The sequence below is a fragment of the Numenius arquata genome, chromosome 7 (genome assembly GCF_964106895.1).
Source record: "Numenius arquata chromosome 7, bNumArq3.hap1.1, whole genome shotgun sequence".
NCBI lineage: Eukaryota > Metazoa > Chordata > Aves > Charadriiformes > Scolopacidae > Numenius > Numenius arquata.
Genome location: NC_133582.1, coordinates 48,896,430 through 48,919,859, shown reverse-complemented (window position 1 = coordinate 48,919,859; position 23,430 = coordinate 48,896,430). Strand labels below are relative to the sequence as shown.

The 23,430-nt window shown below is 37.1% G+C and overlaps 1 protein-coding gene across 2 annotated transcripts in view; it reads right to left on the bottom strand.

Annotated features, from left to right (window-relative positions):
- ZNF385D (zinc finger protein 385D) overlaps positions 1-23,430 on the bottom strand; it is a 426,763-nt gene that overhangs the window by 4,770 nt on the left and 398,563 nt on the right. For both annotated transcript variants that reach the window (XM_074151119.1, XM_074151120.1), the window contains 3 exons: positions 5,846-6,079; positions 3,725-3,903; positions 2,341-2,442 (listed from right to left, as the gene is read on the bottom strand). In XM_074151119.1, coding sequence (XP_074007220.1) covers positions 2,341-2,442; positions 3,725-3,903; positions 5,846-6,079 — 515 coding nt within the window. The remainder of the gene's footprint in view (positions 1-2,340; positions 2,443-3,724; positions 3,904-5,845; positions 6,080-23,430) is intronic.

Genomic DNA, 23,430 nt, shown 5'->3' with positions numbered 1-23,430 from the left:
TGTTTTACCAGCCAGATGGATACAGGATTTTTACTTTTCTTAATACCCATTGGCAACTCTGCTGGCCTCAAGGTCCTTTAAAGCTCTGGGAGAGATATTCAGAGGGGACCAGATTCTGTAATTCTCTTAACGGAGGGCATAATGGATCCTATATACAAAATTCCTCACAGTGCCTATGGAAAGCAATGATCTGATCTTTTCCTTGATTAGTGTTATACCCACTGATCCAAGCTGTCTTCTTCCCTTGTTGAGCATTTGACTTTTTCCTCCTTCCTTACATTTTTTAATAAAGAGTTTTTTCAGCCCTGTTTAGAACAGGCAAGAAAAAAACCCCAAAAACCAAAACCACTCTCTCTCACAAAAAAAACCCCAAACAAACAAACAAACAAAAAAAAAAGAAAAAAAAAAAGTACTAAGTACAAGAAACCCCCCAGCCCAAAACAACAGGGTTCTGATTGTGGTCTAGAATTCCCAGTTAAGGATGTTTGGACTCTCAAACGCCTGATAACCTCTTTCTCTCCAGTGCAGTATTTTATACATATGGGACATTTGTTGCTTATAGAAGAATCAAGTAAGTACCAACATTACAAGATTTCTTAAACTCTGAAATAGTACTATGGGAATTCATAAGGCTTCTTTCTCTGAAGCGTGCAAACCTAGACTAGACAAAGCAGTACAAATTATATTGAAAACATGACATTGGAAAGTTTTTAGTCTAGAAAAGCTATGAAAATGTAGTGTGTCCTTTTTCTGACTTCTGTAGAAAAAAAACCTGGTGATGCTCATATGCTTTTTGTCATGAAGAACAAAGATCTTACGTGACTTTATATTAAAAGGCTAGGACTATCTTGCTATTCTTGGAGGAATCAGGAACTTATAATGTAGTTAGATAGCTTTTCAGTTAATTTACCAACATGGTTATGACTTGAAGATAGCTGCAAAATCAGTAATATTCAGTATATACAGTACCTTCACTTCAAACCTCTCTGCAAGTACTCATTAATACACAAGTCAATATTAAGAGTAAAGTAGCCATTATTCGTTTCCTTTCCAATGAAGTAAACTAAGGGACAGTAAATGACTTGAAAATTAACAGAGGGTAAAAAAAAAGTCTACAGCTCACCAAAAACATTTACATTCAAAGTAAAATTAGCAAATCTTTGGCTTGTTGCTATGCCATTCTGCATTTCAAGTGACAGCAATTTTTTCTATTCGAACCCAAAAAGACTAAATGGAGAACTGCTCTTATCCTTTCTCGATGTAGCCTCCATTCTACTATGGATATCTGTTCATTTATTGCTAACTTATTCTCTCCTTCTTAAATTCCCTTTACCTCTTTGCTCACCTCTGGCCTGACTTGCATATTGTGAGCAATTGGGAGTGAGGGAGCAGGAAAAGGGCATAAATTACCTTTATTTGTCTATGCAGCAACTAAATGGCCTTGATCCTTGGCTGGAGTTCTCAGAAATCACCATTACAAAAATTGGCAAATAGAGAACTGTGCACACCAGCCACAGTAATGTAATAGGTTTTTTTCATCCCCTAGGAAACAATGAATTTCCTAAAGGAATAATAATCCTGTCAGAGAAGCTTTAGTGATGCCATATTCTACTTACCTAATTACATATTTTATATTCCTTTCGGTATAGCTTATATGCATTGGAGACCTTGGTCTTCCTGGTAGATTACTGAAAAACCCTATGGAGCTATTTCCCTACTAGTGGATCTACCAGAAGGGTGCAATGCCTTATGCTACAAGGCCTAGGAAAGCTCCTACCCAACTGAATTGTGCATGAACATACCACTCATGAGGGCTGCCCCAACAAGGACACACTTTCTGTTGTCAAGAAAACAGCTTTAACTGAACTAAAAGAGAACTGAGTTTCCTCAGGAATAAAGCTCCATATTCTGCCTGCATTAGAGAAGATGGTCAAAGAATAAGGGTCTAATTTTCTAAATAAGGGTAAAATAAAGGTTTTATGTTTTATAGAGTTTTATTTAGTCCTTTCATCACTATCATCCTTCGTGAGACATGGAAAAATCCTGTTTGACATCTGGACGTTTCTTTCGTCTGTTGTTCTCTAATGACCTTTGAAACGAGCTTTTTTTCTGAGATTATTCAGAGGAGCTACAAAAAACAAGGACCCACAAGTTGTAGTCCACACCCATCAAAGTATACAAAAAAGTCCCACATGTGCTTCCATGGGCTCATTCAGACACTTGCATACTCCCCTTGCTTACAGTATCCCTCTCATTTTAAACATTTTTCCATTTACATTTTCTAAAAACACTACTCAGCAGGGTTAATATAAAAGTAAAATAAAAAGGTGATTGGCTTACCCCTAGAGGATGTGTTCCCTTTTGGAGTTTGTTGTAAGGGCTGTATTTAGGTTTAGGTGGCTTCCCAGCAGCTCTGTCTTTGTGCCTTCTACTGCTTATGTGCTGTTAAAAGAAAGATGGAGAAAAAATAAAAAAAAAAAGGAGGAGTGTTATTCCTTAATAGATCATTCCAGGTTCTGCTTTACACAAGGGTGCTCCAATACTGAAGGCTACTGCTCTCCACAACAGCATTACTTTGACTAATTCAATAATGAATGGGAATAGGGTTCTTTCCAATTTGAACGATCCTTTGTCCATCACATATTGAGACTGTGATTTCCAACAGTGCGCAGTTCAACTCTGCTTCCACTATAGTCAATGATTTTCTCACCTTTGTCAACTTGAACAGGACCCGAATCAGGTCAAAGATAGAGGCCTTTGAAAAGTTCCTCCCTATCTTTATAAAGCACCCATCACATTCAATCCACTGCTGATAGAAAGTTTTGGAAGAATATTAGATAGTAGAGCATCCCCTAATCAGGTAGGGAAAAAAAAAAAAAGGTCATAAAATTGTTTAAATCCTTAAGAAGCCTAGACACGCTTTTGAGATTTCAGCTGAAAGACGGTTACATATCAAACTAAGTGACAGTGAAAAAAACCCCACGAAATCCATTATCTTCTTCATAAAATCTATGAGATTTTACAGAATCCTTCTACACATACTTTATTGCTGTTTTAGGTGTAAGGGACCTTGTTCAGAACTATATTTTTGCTTTGATTTTCACTCTCAAGAGAGCTCTTGCAAAAAAAGACAAAGAACTGGACATTTATTTTTCCTGAAAGCAGAAGACAAGTATTGCTATTGTCCATTAAAGAATTTATCTTCATTCTTGTAAAGTTCCTTAACAAGTACTTAATTCCAAAAGGCGTATGGAATTAAACTAAGTGTTTTTCAGAACAAAGGTTTTGTTCATCTGAAAAATGACTGAACATAACTTAGTGTAATCGCAATTTAGAGGTCATGTTTCTCAGTTATAGAGTAACACTGATAAAAAATTGCAAATCCTCTCCAAATATCATGCAGTACACTAAATGGCAGGGTTTATTAGCTCATGACAATTATAGTAGTCTAAAGACAGTTGTAACATGTTGCAGCTTACAGCTTCTATAACTCTCTTAAGACGTATATAATCAAGAGCTTTTGAGATAATATATTCTGTCCAAGGGAAAATCGTATCCAAAACAAAACATACAGTGTGAAAGACAAGTACAAAGGGTAAAATCTGTAAGCTCCATTTGGATGTGAACTGTTAAGACTGACACATGCTGATTGTCATGTTGGTACTTTATCACCATGAAAACAAAGAACAGCCAAGGATTCACACTCTGCAAGCTAGCGGAGTACCTGTTTCAGTTGTGTCTCAGAGTTTACGTGCACATCACATATTTCACAGTGAAATGTTTTGTTCTGAAGGCCTGTGTTTCCTTTATTCACAGGTCCTTTGCCTTTTACGCCTGCCCGGGGAAAGGCTTTTATGGTTCCACTTCCATTCCGAGCTTCCAGCATAGTTTTGTGCTTAGTCCCTGGAGACATTAGAAATGGGAAACAGAAACAACTTTGGCAATTTGGTTGCATCCATTGTTGTATTTTCTGTTTAAAAGAAAATCATATGAACCTCAGCTTGATGTCAAGTGCTATCCTTGGAATATGCCTGTGTTCCTCTGTATCAGATTCATACCAATGTAATAGTATTTTCCATCTGATATTTAATTATTAAATTAGATATCTGTAGGTAATACAGTAAAACAAAGCAGCCACACCAGTAAGTAGTGGCACAATCAGGTATCCTGATGTGAAGTTAAATGGGTGTGACTTTTCTCATTAACTCCTGCTGCTAATAAGACCTGAATTGTAGTTGCAAAGGAAGAGTAATTTAGCTATTAAAGATGTAGTTGGGTTTGATTTGTAGTCCTCCTGAATGCATTGATAAACAGTATGCATTAGATAGCTTACACTTAAATCTGTAATTAACTAATTAGTCTTCAAATCAAAAATGGGCAGCGGTTCCTGGCAGCAATAGATCCTTATAGACCCTTAATGGCCTGGAGAGAAATCAAAATGTGTGAGAAACATACATGTGAGAAAAATGCACTTGCATTTTTTATTAAAATGAAGATTGGATAGAAAACAATAGTGTCCTGTTGTTTTACCTTTATTCAGACCGAGTGATTTCTTACACTGTTGACTTCCACACAGGTAGTCTTTGATGATAATGGACTACTACTGTGTACAGAATTAGTGTTCTGCTGATAATTGTTGTACACATCCACATGTGCACTTTTACAAGCATGTATGTGTGTCAGCACACACACAGTTTATCAGCATAGACAGCAAAAACTTGGAGGGGAGTATTTAAATATTCAGAATAATGCTTTGGCTCTCATCTTGATCAGAAAAATGTTTTGAGTCTAACCTTCATATGAAGTTAAATGGGTTAAATGGGTACGGCTTTATGAACTTGAATTATCACCAGTTGAAGATCTGGCACACAGCAAACAGCATTTGAAACTGATTAGGCTTTGTTTCTCATGTATACCAACAAATTATCATTTCCTTTTTAATTTAAGTGGATTGTACAGACATGGCAAAGTTATTTCTTTTTTTTTTTTTATTGCATCATTAAACCATTGATCATCTTGCTGCAGGTATATCATCACTATTTCTATGTTTCAAATCTAAGGTTCCCTGCCTGTTTCCTAACCCTGTTTACCCTGCTGGCAGGAACCCCTGCCATCCAAAATCAGGAGTTTTTCTGTAGGACTGTTATAGGTGGTCATTGCCACCATATTGAATACCAAGATCTTTTAACCCTGCTCACCACAAAGCCCATCAAATGAGATGCTTAAAATAGTGACTGTGAATGATGGCACTCAACTACTGGAATTTATTTATGCTACTAGCTCTAATAACAAGGAAAGGTTTAAAAATTAAGAAAGATGGAGTTAAGCAATTACCCATTCAACTCTCAAGCAGCAGTTGCTATCATTTGATGAAAACAAAGGAAAAATATACGTAATTTTAACGAGTTATTAACACACAACATGGAGCTAAGAATTCTGACTGACGCTCCCTCTTTCAGCCTTAATTTGTTAAATTTCAAACAAAACTAATGGCATTCATACTCAGTTTTCTAGCTGGCACAAACAAAAGTATGCAAAGTCTGAACACCAAAGGTAATGAAGCATGAACTGTCTTAGCTCTATAAGGTTTGGAAGCTGCAAAAGCTAAAATGTAAGAAAATGGGTAACTTGCATGCAATAAAATTCCTTTCTTCCCCCTTTATGAATGCCTCTTTGCCTGTCATTTTTATTCTTTAATAGTTAATGAATTCCATGTAATTGCCAGTTTTCTGCCACCTCTTTGTCCCCTGCTGCAAGAGATCTAATATATTCAGGGGAAGATAATTGCAGAGCTCTTGAGACAGAAGGGAAAAAAAGGAAGAAAGCAAGCACTGCTCCATCTCACCACTGTTGTGCGCCTCCAGCTGCGAGGCAGAGTTGACAGCAACTTTGCATAGTGAACAGTACAGCAGTCTTTTTGCTTTTTCTTCCTCAGTCTCAACGGAAGGGCATGTGGTGCTGCTAGTGGCTGTCGTGGGGATTTTCTCCACTTTAGAGGTGATCTCAGTTGTCATAACGCTGCTCTTCCGGATTTCCACGGTTGTCGTCGTTGATATTGCTGGTGTCCCTGTGGTAACGTCTGTGGGCAAAGAGGGGAGATGGAAAGAAACAACAAAAAAAAAGGTTGTGACCTTTGGCACTTGCTTGTTTGCATCCTAATGCTGTAACCACAGAGAATGCCAGATAGTGCTGGTGATGGTTTGACTAATGGTAATGAACTTAATCCGACCTTATTCTTTGTATTTTGTGTGGTTACAAAATAGCATACTGCCATGTATCGAAATGCCACCTATTCTCTCTCCTGCATTCTGCTAACACCCAGTAAATACAGAATTCATAAACTGAAAAGACAGATCACTAAGACTGTACCGTACAACTGAAAGATAACCCACTAAAAGAGGTCGTGTAAATTAATGGTGCAATAGGCAGCTAAAATTTGTACGCAGCACTTCAGATGCATAAACTGCCATAGTACCACATAACACTTACTCTGATTGAGTAGCCAAGCTAATGTTTTAACATTCTGTACTAATAAAAGTAAAATGAAAATAATTGTATGTTCTTGATATCCAATAAAATAAAACGTTACATTGGTACTTTACTTGATATTAGCCAAAACTGATATTAAATGAATGAAGGTAATTATTAACACACAGTATACATTTATTCATGCATTATTATCCATTATTGCATATTAACAATACATACTAATAATAGTAATTAAATATACAACATTCTATATCTGAGACCTACACAAACACTAATAAGATTTCTGTTCTGTGTATCAGGGGTATGTTTGGAAAAACTAAGCATATTATACACCTAAATCTGTTTTGAAACCTAGTGCTTGCATGTAAGAACTTATGCTTTATTCTGTAGTTTTCAAATCCAAGAGAGAGAAAATACATAATAATATTGTGGTTTGAATAATATAATGATATTATAAATTAATGAGATTTGAATATGACAGTATCATTTAGTAGTTAAGTACTTAGCATGGTAGAGGACAGTAAGATCCAGCACTGAGCCAGTGGAGAAGATGGCAAGTGAAGGACAGGAGAAGGAGAGAACAGACAGAAGCTGTTCTGCCTATGCAGTGTTGTATTTTACTATATTAAACGTACTGAGTAGAAGATTCCCCTGTAAGAAATCTTAGTTACTTTACTGAGATACTCCTGGAATTGGGTAGACTTTCTAACATAGATAGCTCATTTTGGTTTCATACATCCCTTGGTGTTAGCGGTGCTCTACTTGTACTATGCTTTATGCACTGGCATCTACTAGAATACGCAAAATAAAAATTCTTTTGCTTATGGATCACAGTATGTGCTGTGATGCAGGAGGGACACAGCTAACTGATGCCACAGAGGTGTGCTTCAGACTAATACTGTTCAACACCTTCATTAATGATGAACACGCCTATGAACTTAGAAGACAGTAGCAAACTGGGAGCCAGTGCAAGCACACTGGGAGACATGATTCAAAACAATTTTAATGCATTGGAGAAACAGTCTGAAAATTAGATGCTTTTCAGTAAAGGCAATTGCAGCTGGAGGCGCACAACAGTGGTGAGATGGAGCAGTGCTTGCTTTCTTAAAACAGGATGAAGAACAGCCCCAGTACTGCTTTTGGCTTTTTTCTTTGTTTTTTTTTTTTTTGTTTGACTGGCTGATTTTGGGCAGGTTGGTTAGTTTGTTTTTGTCAGAAAAAGCTTTCAGTAGTGGATAACAAGACGAAGACAGGCCTTTTACATCATCATGTTATGAAAAAGGTCCCCACCATATTGAAAGTGCAAAACAAAAGACTGATGAAGTATTTTTTTCTCCTCTAATTAGCACTGGAAGCCCTGTGTCCAGCATAGGGACTGCAATGTCAAAAATTAACAATTACTTGCTCTGTTGTGAGTCCAGCAGCAATACAAATGAGCAAACCAAAAAGAGAGGGGTAGCGAGGGAGGAAGCCAAAACAAATTAGAGGTTTAGAAAACAGGGACTGTAAATATGGAAGATGAAGGGTAAACACTGACAACATTTTTCATATCTGTAGAAGGCAGCTAAAAATAAGGGAATAAACTCTTCTCCCTGATCCCTCCTAATAGGACAAGGACTATTGGATTACACCAAGAGAGACTTAGATTAGACATCAGGAAATTCTTTCTAATATTAAAGCTTGTAAAGCCTGAGAACAGCCTACCTACAGAGATCTGGAAATATTGCCTACTGAAGGACTTGAAACTAGCCGAACAAATATCTGCAGGAGCAACTCAGGTATGATCCCCTTTCAGTCAGTGAGAATAGAACCCTTTAAGCCCTATTAATTTCTACACATTGTGTATTTTGTAATGTTTCTACATATTCTCCCAGAGAGTTTTTAAAAATTATTATTCATAAAACCAAGAAAGCAGAGTTTGTCGTGAATATTCTACATATTGCCAGGCATTAAAGCATACAGCCAAAATAAGGTCCCACTCAAGGTCTAATCAAAGGTGTTTTTTTTTCCTGAGAGTGAGTTTGGAGGTGGCTATATCCTGAAAGTAGTGGGAATGTCAAATATTGGTGCAGAAGGAATGGTGTTACCTTGCTGAACATTCTGTTCTTATTTATTATTTTCTACAGACTAATAATAATGTTTCAAAATAAAAATACTATTTTAAAATATTAAGCCTTTTGGGAAACTGATGAGTAAATGAAGCCTTTGTAGATCTTTCAAAAAAATTATACATTTAACTAGTCACTTCTTTCCCATCTGTGTCGATGTTGGCTTTCCTTCAGTTGAAAGTTGGTGCACTGAAACTATTTTTATCAAAAGCCCAATCCCAGCAGTACATAATATTGCTTTTAAAACTGCAGTTTCTCTATCCTGGGACTACTGTACCATAGTAGGTCTAGCCAATGTACATTCCTGGTGAAAAGGAAGGCAGAGGGCAGACGGCACCAGGGAGAGGGAAGGAAAAGAGAAAGACGACATCAACATTCTCTAGGGACTGATGGCAAGGTTGGTACTTATTGTAATCTTGCAGGAAATTAGATATGTACATCAATCACCATTAGTCGCTTTTCAGTGCAAGGGTCAGTATTTTGCCCTAAGAAAAATATAGATCATAATTTTTTTATTTTCCATAGGAAAATCTGAGGCAATGAATAAAAAGAAGGTTAAATAACTGCAGATTTTTTTCTGCTTCAAATATCTGACCTTCTATATCTATGTTGATCAAATACTTCACCATATAATTTTTTTAAAGTGAAAAGAAAATACAATTGATTATGCTAGTCCTTTTGAAGGTATTTTGATATGCATCTGTGACTGCAGCCTTGTATATAAAAATTAAACTAAAAATGGTAAATGTCATCAGCATGTTCTTCAACTAGCACAAATATCAAAGTTCAGCATATATTCTGCTCATATGCCTTTCAAAAGGTGCCCTATATTAGTATATTATATATTCCACTAATGCAAATGCATTAGTGACATCAAAACATGTACAAGTAAACCATCCAAGTTCACCATCGAAAAGCTGTAACGCATTTAAAGATGCAAGGCTGTTCCTCCTCATATAAACTTTAGAATTATCTGCAGGAATTAAGGGAAAAACATTCTAAAAGCTGTCAAGTAAGCTTACAAAGAGGGAATTCAAGTCCTCTTCTCACCAGTACTTCTAACCCCTAACCAGCATGTGTCTCTCTGAATATATTACAGTGTTGCTGCTCGTACACAGTTCGGTGCCCTAAATTCAAGGTACAGATTAAAGGTGTAAGCGATTAAAAAAAAACCAACACAAACCACCAAAAAAGGAGTAGAAAGGCATTTGAATTGATGCCTTGAAGACTGAATCAGCATTTCTTAACACAATATTATGACAGTGCTTTAAGAACTATTTCAATAATAAATGATCTAAAATCGAGCTGGAAATTCAGTCACAGTGAAATGGAAGATTTGTTTCTGGTGACGCAGGCTTGCAGCACTGTGCTATTTTCATACCAGTGGCCTGCAGCAAATATTCATTATTGCAACTGTCACTGCTTGGCTTTGGCATAGAAGCTGATTGCTAATATTGTATGGAACTGGACTCCAGCAGCAAAAAAGGGCAACACTTCAGGATTCACAATAATCCATTTGTGTTCCTGGTCTTAATATAGCAACAGAATAAAAAATAAAAATATATAAAAAATACATTAAAACCTGATCTTGCTCACTGGCAAAATCAAAGACTTATTTTAACAAGAAGACAAAAACAGATGAAAAACATTCTGTGAGAATTGACTCCTCTGGGTACTACAGAGACCATAGTTCAAGTGGAAAACTGCAAGTGTGTGATTAAGGTCCTCCTAAGTAAGCAGGATTAGTTTTATATCCCAGCTACAAGACTCATGAATTTTCTTTAGGCTGAAGAAATAGAAAATTACGACTCATGTTTTTCTTCTGAGTATGCGAAAAGTCTCACTCATCAGTTTCTGCTACTAAGCATAAGAATTTCTTATCCTGAAACTATAAATAGACCTGCAGAGAGAAAAGTGCTCTGACTTCAAACAAATCACAACTATTTATGAGTGCATTTTTTCTTCCATAATCTCAAGTGGCATGCATTTAAAAATATCTGATTTAGCACATACCTATGCATTCTGGTCTCATTTAAATCAAACTTTGAGTTTGACATAAAAGGTTTGAGCATTTGTCCCATAATGCTGTCCAGGAAAAACCCCAAACCAACCCCCTGCAGAAACTAGAAAGCACATTCTTATGACAAACAGAACTTGATATGAAATATTTCACTATACTATAAAACCTCTTAGTATTGCAAAGATGTTGTCAGGTGGTTTGCTTAAAGCACACTTGCATCAAGTAACAGGATGCTTCTGTACAGGTGCTTGATACTAGCATGCTCAAAAGCGTCACGACATACTATTTTCCTGCCTACTAAGAACCAGGTCCTCAGTTTCCTTGGGCTGCTTTGAAAATTCCATGTTCCGTGTCCTCTGTGGTAATTACTTTTGAAGATAAGACATAATTTCTTTTGAATCTATAAATACAACAGTAGAGTATATTAAAAACAAAGTACTGTCTCAAAAATAACTGACTGGCTTTTTTTCGTGCTTGGCTGACTTTCTGTACTCATATGCTAAAACATAAGCATGTGTGCTAGCACATTGGCTGGCTCTGGCACTTGAATAAAACACTTTGAAGAACTTAGATTCAAACGTATCGGCTCCTCCTACTTTATATGTGAGGAATACAGACTTGCATATTTTGTGGGTGGTGGATATTTGGCCCATTACAATATATTGTACAGAAAATTCTTTTGGTATCATATTATGAAAATTCCAGTCACTAGATTTAGTTTTATATTTAAAACCTGGATTCAATTTATTTTTTATAGATATATCCTTCCCAGAATGGATATCTTTTACTTGGAGAGCCAGAAGTATATTTTTAGAACTTAGAAAGACCTGTGTAATTTTTTTTGTAAGGAAAAAATAATTACAACAGCATGATTTAGAGAGTTAAGTACTGTACATCACAGGTTTCTTTTGGTATAAAAGATGAAAATATCTGAACAACAGTTGTGCACTTCATTACTTTATGATAAGACCTCCTTCAGTGAAGTGACACAAAATACTGGAAATCATGATACTTACCTGATCTTTTACAGGATGGATACTAATTAATATGCCATAACGGAAGAGTCAAGAGCTCTGAAGTAATAAAAAAAGCTGTGTATGACCAAACAGGAACAGAATTTGTAAATTTTTGATGAGCTGCCTTTTCTGATTGTATTTTTTAAACACCAGCTATTCACCTGTTTTCTCTCCCTTCCCCTGTCACTGCCCTGGCCTGTCAATCACTTTCTTGCAAAAGTTTCCTGTTACTTTGCTTTGTCTGGGTGTCCATCGTGATTGCTTTCGATGTCCAGAAAGAGAAAGGCTGTTTCTAAGCTATTGTCCAAGCCTTTCCTCAAATGTACAGAACAAGCACTACTGAGAAACTGAAGAACTGCAAACCTCCCCAGGAGCAGCATGAAAGCCAAATACCAGGAATTTTCTTGGTTTGCAACTGGAGAAGCAATGACCTCAGTATTTTGACCAGTCCCTGTTTTTTAATGCTTAAATAAATCACATTATGCACAGTGTTCATCACTCAGAAACACAGGATGAAGAAACAAGTGGCTCCATAACAAATTGCCTCGTTTCACTGCTGCCTCTACTCCATGCTTCCCAGTGATATGCCTTGGTGGTGACCTGATGGGAGTGAGACAGAAAACAGAATGTTTGGTGACAAAAGTTGTCCGCAGCGAGAGTGAGTGAATAGAAAGTAGCAAACTTCACATATTTGCTCTGTGGATTTATTTTTTCTGCAGTTAAACTCAACTCTGCCAAGTCCTAAAATGACCTTCTTCATTAATTAGCAGTACAAAATTTTCTAAAAAAATTATACTTCATTTTTACTAGCAGTTCCCTTGGTTTAAAGCACAGTTCATTAATCCTGAACAGGATTAACCGCAAAGGGATGACTGCATTCCTGTTGAGGTTAATTGAATGGAGCTGGCAGCAACAGCAACAGCTGGGGGTAAAAGGCCTGTGGAAAGGGAAGGAGGAAGGTAGGGAAATGTCACGCTGTGTCTCAGTTTTGGGTTCTCAGGCAAATGCAGTTGACAAAAACATGACTGGAAGGAAAGGAGATGATGAGAAGAAACCATTTATTTTTCAAGTTATTTTAAGCAACTCTTGGTGACAACTGGGTTTGGGCGCTGAGCTGTCCTTTCTATTGTATAGATTTCTCTTCAGCCAGGCAGAAGAAAAATGGCTTTCGTCAGCTACAAGAGAAAGGGTCCCCACACAAGAAGCTGCAGGGGAAGAACGGGTCGCTGGCTAAGCTACTCTTACCATTTAATTAATGAGACTCATGTAGTGAAAAATTCAATTGGAAACCAGGACAAAGTGTTTGTTTAAAGGGTGGAGCTCACAGCCAAGTGCAAAGAGGATTTTTGCAGATTGTGGTCTCACTGGCCTTGCTAAAATAACACATTTGCTATTTCAACTCTAACTTGAAGGTTACACATAAGGCAGGGTGTTAGATTTAATTTCGATAGTTACATTTTTATTTTGGAGGCTGCAATGTAAAACACTGCTTTTAAGATAAGGAATAAAACATGCACATGGTCGTTTGATCACATATATAGAAGTAAAGCTGTATTATCCTATACGTAGGTCTCTCACGCTTGGCAACATCAAAGGCTATGCTGGCAAACTGCCACCAGTTTTACATCTGAACATGCTGCAGTATGCATTTCCCAACTTTTAAGTAAAAGCAAACACAATCAAAAATATATCTGTAGTTTAACTTAATGCATGAGCAGAAATTGAGCAACAGTTGAGTTTACTACCAGTAAAAACCAAGGAATCAAAAATAATTCCTTAAAAGCTAAAAGCCCACTAACAAAAAAGATTCTTAAGTTATACTACAGCACAATGAATTTGCCTTGAATGTACCTTTCTGCCGTATGGAGGGCAACACGTGCACAGCAGTCCCCATCCATTTTATTAAACTCTCTTATCCTCCCAACAGGTCTGCTGCACATGAACTGCCTGTTGCTCCTTGGCTCGTATTGAACTCCAGACTCTGCCCAGGGATATCTGGGAGATATAGCTTTGGCCAGAAGTCGTCCAGAGACAGCTATAGCAGTGGAAATGAACGGATGGTTGCATTCCCATGTCCAGAAACATCCTTGGCACCGTGTGAATCACTAGTGTAGACTGTAGTTAAAAATACTATTTAAAAATAGGCCCTGCCTCACCACCAATGTCTAGGTGATGTGAATTATACCTAGTCAGTACTGAAGGCAGTACTTCCCCAAGGAGAATTCAGGGAGTAACTTCTTGTCTGTGTCACTAACAGCAACAGCTTCAAGGTATTACCACCCCACCAAACACCTATTAGGGCTTTAACTCAAGCCAAGTACCTGGAAGAACAAATTGTTGTTACCGAGGCCAGCATATAATTATGATTCAGTCTCTGCCTGCTACTCCTCCTGCCCCCGCATGCCTACCCCGCAGACATGGGGAAGGAAGCAGCAGCCAAGCTGTTCTCTTTCACCTTCCCTTGCTGTCAGCTGCAGTGAGGGAAGTGAGCTTTGAAAGGGGCTCTCCTGAGCTCCCCTTCCCTTTAACAGAGACACAGAGAAGACACAGTCCAGGATATATGCTACTGGAGACCAAGAAGTATTTTTCACAAACAAGCAGGCTCGCAAAGCCTATTTAAAACTTGATATCAAAAACAATTTACTGTGGAATCTCTCCCCAAGCAATCTGCCACCAGAAACAAAGAAGTGCGGAGAAGTATTAATCACTGGCAGAAGGAGAGAAAATATACTGCTTTCACTAATCAAATGGAACAAGGAAAGAATGAGGGAACTGCACTGCAGATTGCATATGGATAGTTCTCCGTTTTAACCAGGGAGTTGATTTTTTTTTTTTTTTGCATTTTAAGCAAGTTGAATGTCCTCTTTTAAACCTCCATCTAAACTTCATGTTTCAAAAAAGATTTATAGTCCTAGAACCTAGAAGTAAATTAAAATAACTGGAATCCAACTCAGAATTTCTGAGAACTCTGACTTCTGACTGCCCTCGTAAGTGTAATACCTCATGGCATTCTCCTGTCTTGAGGCCAGGAATAATTAAAGCTATTCCCTTTACAGCAGCTTACTTCCTTTACTGGAGAGCATTGAGCTAGTAAATCTGGTTTTGGCAATAAACTAATGTTGTGTCTAACACAGGAATTGTCAGAAGCTATACAAGCATCTGTTGTAACTGTATAACTTTTTCAGTGGAGTGAAGGCAGGGAGAGCAGTGAGAATACATACATTCTTTCAGACATCTGTCTTGGAGTGCACTATAAGTAAAGCCTGTAGCAGATGTGTTCTGTGGACTGATCAGCAATGGCTTTCCTACAACCACCTGCTCTTCCATAAGTACTTGAGATACCAAACACCCAAATTTTGGAGGAACAAATGTCACAAGGAATCAATGAGAGAACAGAACAGGAGGTGGTAGTGTTATTATCCTTAGTCTTTAGAGTAAATAAGTGTTTTGTCTTTTCTGCTATCCAATTTAGATTTTTAGTAGTCCTTTTCAGTCCAATGCTTTTACAAGAATTTTTCCTTTGGCTGACTATATACTGTTGGTAATACTTTTCATAAATTGACAGGCGCATCCCAAGAGTGGTACCCAGGTGAGTGCCAGGGAAGGAAATCTCTCTCAATTTCTGGACAGTCTGTGAAAGGATGTTTTACTACTCACAATTGCAGTTACTATGACCATCTGTTTAACTTGCTCTTACAACTCCAGCAGGTTCCATCATCTAAAATAAATGTTCCTACTATTACCTGCATCCTCTCTACTCCTTCCCCTCTCTGACCCAACACAGGTCACTTCTGGGCTAGGACTAAAATAAAGGGCTTATGAAACACCCCGAGTTGTCATTACAGTTAAAGACATTGAATGATGTTTACAGAGAGTTGTACAAATAACCCAGACCAGCAATTTCTAAATAACTTGCTGTCATCATAGTTCATGGCATGATTTACATGTTTTCTTTTGCTTTGTCTTAATTTTTTTTAATAAAACAGTTGTTTTGTGCAACACTAGCAGTCTCTGTTGGCTGTCATCTGTCACTCTCCTCTATCTTCAGTCAGCCTGCTACAAACTTAACTGTTAGTTTAATTACATTAGTTGGCAGAAGCCACATGTTAAGTAAACCACAGTGGGGTTGGATGGCTGGTCCTGGGATTAGGCAAAGAGCAAGAGAAGCCTGTCTGCTTCAGTTATTTAGTGGGTTTCTGCTCATCAAATTTTGTCTTTGTCAGAAGAGTCTGAAACAACTCTTTTTGTCTCTTCCAGTGGTGCTCCCTGGCACCAACCACACATACCCAGCAGAGATGTTATCAGCACTTTGCTGTTTGGAATGTTTATCTAGCCAATACCATAATTTTAGCACGCAAGCTCTCAACAGAAGCAAAATGGAAGAAGTGATGCTTTCCTAGCCCAAAGGTGTCCTTCTGGTGAATTATATAAAGTCTGTTGCACACAAGGGAACAGTGAAAATCACAAATGTATTTCATAATGGCACCATTCATAGCTATTACTCCTAGTTTCAAAGCTTATAGAATCAAATACATTATTTGATTTAACCAATTACACATAAAACAATGATAGGATTGTATTTTAGGACAAAAAGCTAGCAAATTAGACCTTAATAAGGAAATGACTGTTCTTAGTTTGCAGTGACGGAAGAAGAGAGCAGCTGCATATTAATGAAAATTAGCATCAAAATGGCAGCTTTAGCAAACATTTGCAAGATCTCAGATGAGGCATTTAATCCTTGCTATGTTTTGGCCTTCTCTTATACATTGTCTTGTAAGGATGATATTAAAGGCCTGTGTTATTTGGAAAACTAAAAGTGACATACATTAATACTCATAGTGACATAGTTAATTTGTTGGACGGTTTTGTCTAATACTTGCAAAGACAAAAGTTGTCAGGTTGAGTGAAGGTAGCTACATTGTAAGTGGTGTGATTCTTAGGCAATTAGTCACAGGCAAAGTGAGAGCTGCAATCTGTTCAGAGGAAATGTCATGGAGGGACATATGAAGAAAACAGCCCTATGCCACAGGAGCAGGGCTGCTAATAATTGCAAACTTTGTGTGTGCTACTTCTGTAATGGTCGGTCTTTTCACATTTTGTTTTCCAGTATGGGAGGATATTAATGAGCATAATTACATTTTTTTATTAATTTCTTTGGTAGACCCAAATTGGAATTCTCTACATGTGCCTCATTTTCCTTTGTATGTGGTTCTTTGCCTAACAACATAACACAGTAGCAACAAAAGTGGTTTCAGCTTCCCTTCTAAATGTGGCTGCAAATACTACACCACCTACAAGATCATACTCTAGCTCCCTCTGTTAATTTTTTTTTCCTTTCTTGTACATGACACTTATGCAGACATCACTAGATCTGACATTATTCAGACCCAGCATTAGCTCTTAGAAAAGAGAAAGCGAGAAAAAAATTTCTCTTTAGGAGAGTAAAATACTATACTGATGGTTCCTTAGTTTTCATTCTGTCATCTCTCTCTCTCATGTATGCTGTAACAGAGAAACAATGAGTAAGAGTCCACAAAAGCACCAATACAAGCCCAGATTTTTGAAAGTTGCCCTCATTTGCAGCTATTTTATGAATAACTGCATGTATTTTTTCATATGCATGTTTACAGAGTCTAGGTGAAGAGGTGCAATTTGCCTGCCTCCGCAGCCTTTCAGCCATAAAATTATTTGCCAATGAACATGCAAATTTGAAGTATCACACATCTGCAAGAATCAGATCACCATTCCACAGCCACACCTTCACTCGGTTTAGCATCAGTGACTTTTCTTTAAAATCCACTTTTCCTTCACAAAAAGTAATATTTTTAGCACTTCTATAATGCTGTCAGATCTTATATCAACAATTCCAGTTCAAAGACCTATGGAGGAGCAGAATACACAAATAACAGGGAAAAACAGGAGCAACTGGAGCATACAATTAAAAACAATAATCCAGAATAAATCTGTGTAAGGTCTGGGGGAGTGCTGGGAGGCTGGGGTTTTTTATGATGAAGAGTGTGTTTTACCTCCTTGTTTACTCCTCCTTAATAGCTAGCAAATAATAACATTATGATTAAGTTTTTCAATTTTTTTTTAGGGGAAACCTACTGTGCTTTAGAAAAAAAAAGTTATTTGGATGAAAAATACGGAATTAAGAGCCTAATTCTTTTAATAGCTTTCAAAAATCTTGGAAAGCAGTTGTAGTATGACTGCATTAGTAGAATAACAGCAGCTGCAATAACATACTTCTGAACACGCTTCAGCTTCTGCAGCACCCAGTACAAGAACATATAAGCATCTCTTTATACTACATTAGATGTTCTCACAGGATCCTAAGGTTGCTACCATAGTATACAAACAAAATTAAAAATGGGCTTACTTAGGATCATTTTGTGCCATACAGCATTTTACGAAACTCGGCACAGGTTGTGAAAGCCGACAGCACCGCTTTTCTGAAACAAAAATTCAAATATGCCAGCCCCTGAAATGGCAACACACACTATGAAATACAGATTTCAGGCTTTTAGATAATTTCAGTGTTTTCATTTATGAAAACTAGAAAAGATTAATTCACAATGTAAAGAATTTGGCCAACACTTGCAGAAATAGTTTCCTTGCATAATGCTTATGCATTATCCATTTAGCAGGTAGGTAGAGAGCTTGCTTAGCTTTCCTTCAGAAAACCTGCAGCAGTTGTCACCTTGTAAGCCAATTGATTATAGTGGTACTTTAGCTACAGTCTTAGGAGGTATATCTATATAGGTTTTAATTTTTTTTATTTTTTGTTGAGTGGGAGTGAAAAACTGTAAATTGACCAGAAAAGAGAATACTGGTTCCTCCCTCTCGAAGCCTCTAAACTGTAAATTAAGTGAATCTATAGATCATCAGATCTCTTGATCCATCACCATGAGAAAAACGCATACACTTGTACAACTGTAAGTTTTTTTGGTGAATTGCAAAACAAGAAAGTGGGAAAAAAATGCCCAAAGCAACAAATCCAGGCTTCCACTACCATGCAACCATTAGCAAAAACTTTGCTGCTTTCTTCCTCTTCAAAGGGCTAAACATTACCTCCCCTCCCTCACAAATTAAAAAAAGTGAAATTAGCATGAAAATACTTATACTAGTGCAACCCAAATATATCATACTTATAATACACAACATCAGAACAAATATTTTACCACTAATTCAGAAAATTGAAGGTTTTTGAAGCATTTTGCTTCAAAATAAACCTTCCACCAGTTTTCCCAGAAAGCTACTGTATGGTGCTTCCCGAGTCTATTTGCTGTATAGCACACAGATATCTGATCTCTTGCATGTCCAGATAGTAGTGAAAGCAAGATTCGTAATGGCTGTGCATTGTTTACACATACATAGAACAGAAGACATTTCAATCTCTCATTTCCGTGACAGGAAATCACACTGGATAAACACCTGAATATCTACTTCTAAAACAAATTGTGGTGACAGAAAATAGCTGAAGATCAGGGGAGACATGACTGAACTCATTCAATCTGTAAAGTAAGTGTGCTTTGTATCATCAGTAAAACCCTGCAGGAATGGAAAGTCCGTAAGTCAATCATAAACATCACAACAGATGACAAGCAGTGCTCCAAAACTATGTTTTTATAAACTTGTTCTTAAAGCTTTCAGACATTTTTAATAAGAAATTAAGGTGAAGTTTCAGCTGGTAAGCAGTGTAATATTCTAAATGCAGTTCACATCAAAACAAGACCCTTCACTACTTCTACCCTTAGTTTACACTTGTTAGTAAAGTACAATAGAGATGATATTCCAACACTTTAAATGCTACAGCATGGAGTAGAAGATGCAGCTTTGAGATGTAGCATAGAAATACAGTACAACGAAGAATAGACTTCACAATTTTACATGGTGAGGCTAAAAATTGACTGAGGTAGGGTGGAGCACTGGGTGTTTTTTTAATATAAGCAGACCTCAAAGACGTAACAGTTTCTTAAGCCATTCACCCTTTAGGGCTATATTTTAAATATAGTTTTAAGTTGCTAACCATCCATAGCACTTACAAAGACATCCTGAAACCAAGTAAGGGTGGAAAATCAAAAATGGAACTCTTGAAAGCAAGCAACCAGCATGGTTTCCTATTAACTTTTCCTTCTTTCTAACTGGAATTTAAAATCATTTTCTTAAGGGAAAAAAAAAATCTAGCAATTGGGTTTTTTTTCCCCATAACATTTTTAATATATTTTTGTGTACCCTTTTATGTCTTGTCTGTCTACTTTTCTATTCATGGGAAAAGCCAATAAAAAGCTTCATACAATAAGCAAGTAAGCAACCACTTAAAATCCACTTACTGCCCATTTCAATATGTAATTGTCATCGTCTCCATCAGGCTGTAACCTCTCATACTTCATTGACAACAGGACTTAGCTATGCCAGAAAAGATGATCTGGATTAAAATGCCTTCTAGTCTTCGCTCTTTTGGGATCTAAAGACATAGCCCACAATAACTGACATTCCAGCCCCATATTAGGTAAGATCATGACTGCACACTGGATTTCTTCTAACACGTTGTCTTAGACAGAATCTCAGAGAACTAGTCCCGCTTTGGAAAAAACTGTGTATACTGATTTCAACCTTCCAATTTCTTCTATTGCATAGTTTGCATCACAGTTTACATTTCTAGGTTCATTGCAAGCACATAAGTAAGGCTTGTGAATGGATCTCTTCCTTCTGAAGAAACAGTCAGAACTTTAAATCATTCAGTGCATGAACCTGAGAGCCAGAAAGCAGATTTTTCTAATGTGTTAATCACAACTTAGTCAACTGATCAATGCATCTCTCTGCAGACTTAAGTTTTTCACTAATTCTACAAAAATAAATATGATTGGACTGGAAAGCATCCATGCTTGGTAACATCTTTCTTTTTGTGACTTCAGGCTGTAACAGCTGTTTCAAATGTCAGCACATAGGGCAGAATTAAAAAGGATAGACAATGTGGACAGGGAATTGCAGATCTAACCTATCTGTGCCTAATGCCAAGAAATCTGCAGATGGATAGCTGATTATCAATTCTTTTATCTAAATTTATTAATACTTTTAATCAGTCCAAATGTGCAGCTGCCACAGCGCCAAATGAGATGAGTTCGATAAAGATCTCTTCTGTGCTCTACGGGGAAACTGAAAAAATGCCACATAACAATTCACATCCCAGGAAAAACAAGTTTTAGCAAAATATTAGGATAATAAGTGTTTTTAAAAATATCTTTGAAATTAATCCTGCTAGGTTTTATAGAGCACACCCGTCTAGCATATTTCCCTCAAAGATATAGTTTATAAACAACAAAACGGGCTTCTCATTCCATTGCACATAGGTGAGAGTCTCTTGCGAGCTGATTACACCATTTCTCTGACTGCCAAGTTATCCTCTGAATGCATAGCATGACCAAAAACATCCCTTAATTCTTATCAACGCTTAATCACTAAAACTAGAGGAGTACTTTTTATGATCTCAGTTTTGCTGAACTAGTATGATAGGTTACTGCAGTTATTCTGCTAAGTTTGCCACTGGTAATACTGGTCTAAGACATGACATAATCAAGTCCTCCCCAAAGCAATCACTAGGAGTGATTGCACCCCCCAATCACTATGGGCTGAATTTGCAGTACCAGATTCCTACTGGTTAGGACTAGTTACTCTGCTTGTTTGTTCAAATGCAGGTTAAGATCACAAATCAGAATTTTTGTGTAAGTAGCACCAAAACCGGAACAAGATAAATTGTTCTTGCAACAGCAAGAAGTCTATGAAAAAGTCTCAAAAATGGGATTTTGCAATAGATTCCTTCCATGAAAAGAGTGTGTTTTTATCTTTCCACATAGTCTTGTACGTCAGATTATAATTGTTGGAACTAACCAGTTGAATTTAAGGGATGATGACAATACCTTTAGGCCTAAATTGTGACCTACCTTTTCTTAAATATAATTTCTCATACCTGTTAGCAAAGTCCATGTAGTTCTTTATATGTGTTTTTTCCAAAACAAATGCTTCAATGATGTTTTTTCTAAAAAAAGAAAATAAATAATGCCAGCATCCATACAATAACAAACCAATCTGCATGCACGATGGAGGGGAACAAATGGTAAATATATTTTTGCTCTTTCAAGCTTCCAAGAGGTAATGTTTGCAGCAGCAACAGTAAATCAAATGAGTTTGGAAATTATGAAAAATATCTCAGCAATGTTATTATAAACTGGAAACATATATTTAGCTCAAAAGTTTATCTACTTAGCCTTTAAAAAATTTCCATTAATCTTGTCTATGTATACTGCTTTTTTCCCTTTGAACTTTAAAGCCTTTAATGCTTTTTCCTTTCAGATTGTCTTCTTTTTCCCCAGCCTAACAGCTCAGTAATTCACAGGCTGCTGCTTTATGACCAAAGTCTTGCACTGCACTGGCTTGTATCACCAGTATCAGCAGCTGCTGTTAAATCACCTGTCAAATTTGCAAAATTCTCACTCAATTTACCCTGAATGTCAGACTTGCACTTTTTTGTCCATGTTTCTGTTCATGTTGTTTACAAAAGGGTTCTGCTGGGACCAATGGACGACTAGCTTGAGCTTCATGCACAGATGATCCTTTAATACCAACTGCCTCTCCACTAGGAAATGGAGAACACAGCAAAATTCAAATGTAGGTTGATATTTTATGTAGTGGGTTGCATGAACCATTGATTCATGTATGAAGTAGACATCTTTGCATCTGGAATATCTAACTGGAAAGCCAACAGTTCAATCTATTGTGCAGATACATTACAAATTCATTAATTACTGTGCAATATACTTATCTGTTTTGGAAACAATTTTATCACTTTGCATAGGTGGAACAAAATTGGCTCACATCTGCAATATGCCAATTTCTATGAAAACTCATTCATCAGTGTAGATCAAATGATAATAAAAATGATATATTATGATAATAAAATCTTGCAAATTATATTTACACAATTTCAGCCCAAAATGATGGCCTTTAATGCAACATCTTTTAATCCAGACCAAAATGTCTAGAGAGTCAATGAGATCTTATGAAAAATATTCCCATCAGTTATGGCAGTTACATGAGGTCTCTTACAATTTTGGAACAGAGGTTTAAAATAATAGAGGTATAGGGATATAAGGGATGCTTTGGGTCAGAGGTTTTTTCATCCAGATGATAAGAAGAATTGCATAATCACTCCTATATCACATAACCAAGAAATAACCCTCTTGGATGCCACAGCACTATCGGGGGATTGAGACCCCTTCAGCCTTTCCTCAGTTCTTTCTCCCCATCCCTGCAAACATGACTGGGTTGAAATCCACATCTGCCAAACCAAATCAATTCAAAGAAATTAAAGGTGAAAAGCCCCAGGTTGGGTCTACAATTACTATGACCTCTGAACATAAATCTTACAGAGAAGTTCACAGAAAAATTGATTAGCTACGATCTCACTTTAGTAAATCCCTATCACCAAAGGCTCTATAGGTCCTTAGCATCAAGTCATTTGTTTTCAGAATGCCCACTCCAGCTGCACAGTCTAGGATGCCGCATTATTTTGTACACAATTAAACACATACACACTCACACACACCACAAGGTTTTAATATTACAGAAGAATCTTTACTGCAGTGCAGTTTATTGTGCAAGGAAGGCAGTTTTCAGCCACTGACAGTGATTTTCACCTCCTGTTAAGGTTCACATTTAGCATTTTGAACATGTACCATGTTGATGCTAAAACCTCTGTAATAAAATGTGATAGTAAGTAGTATACAGCAGCTCCATT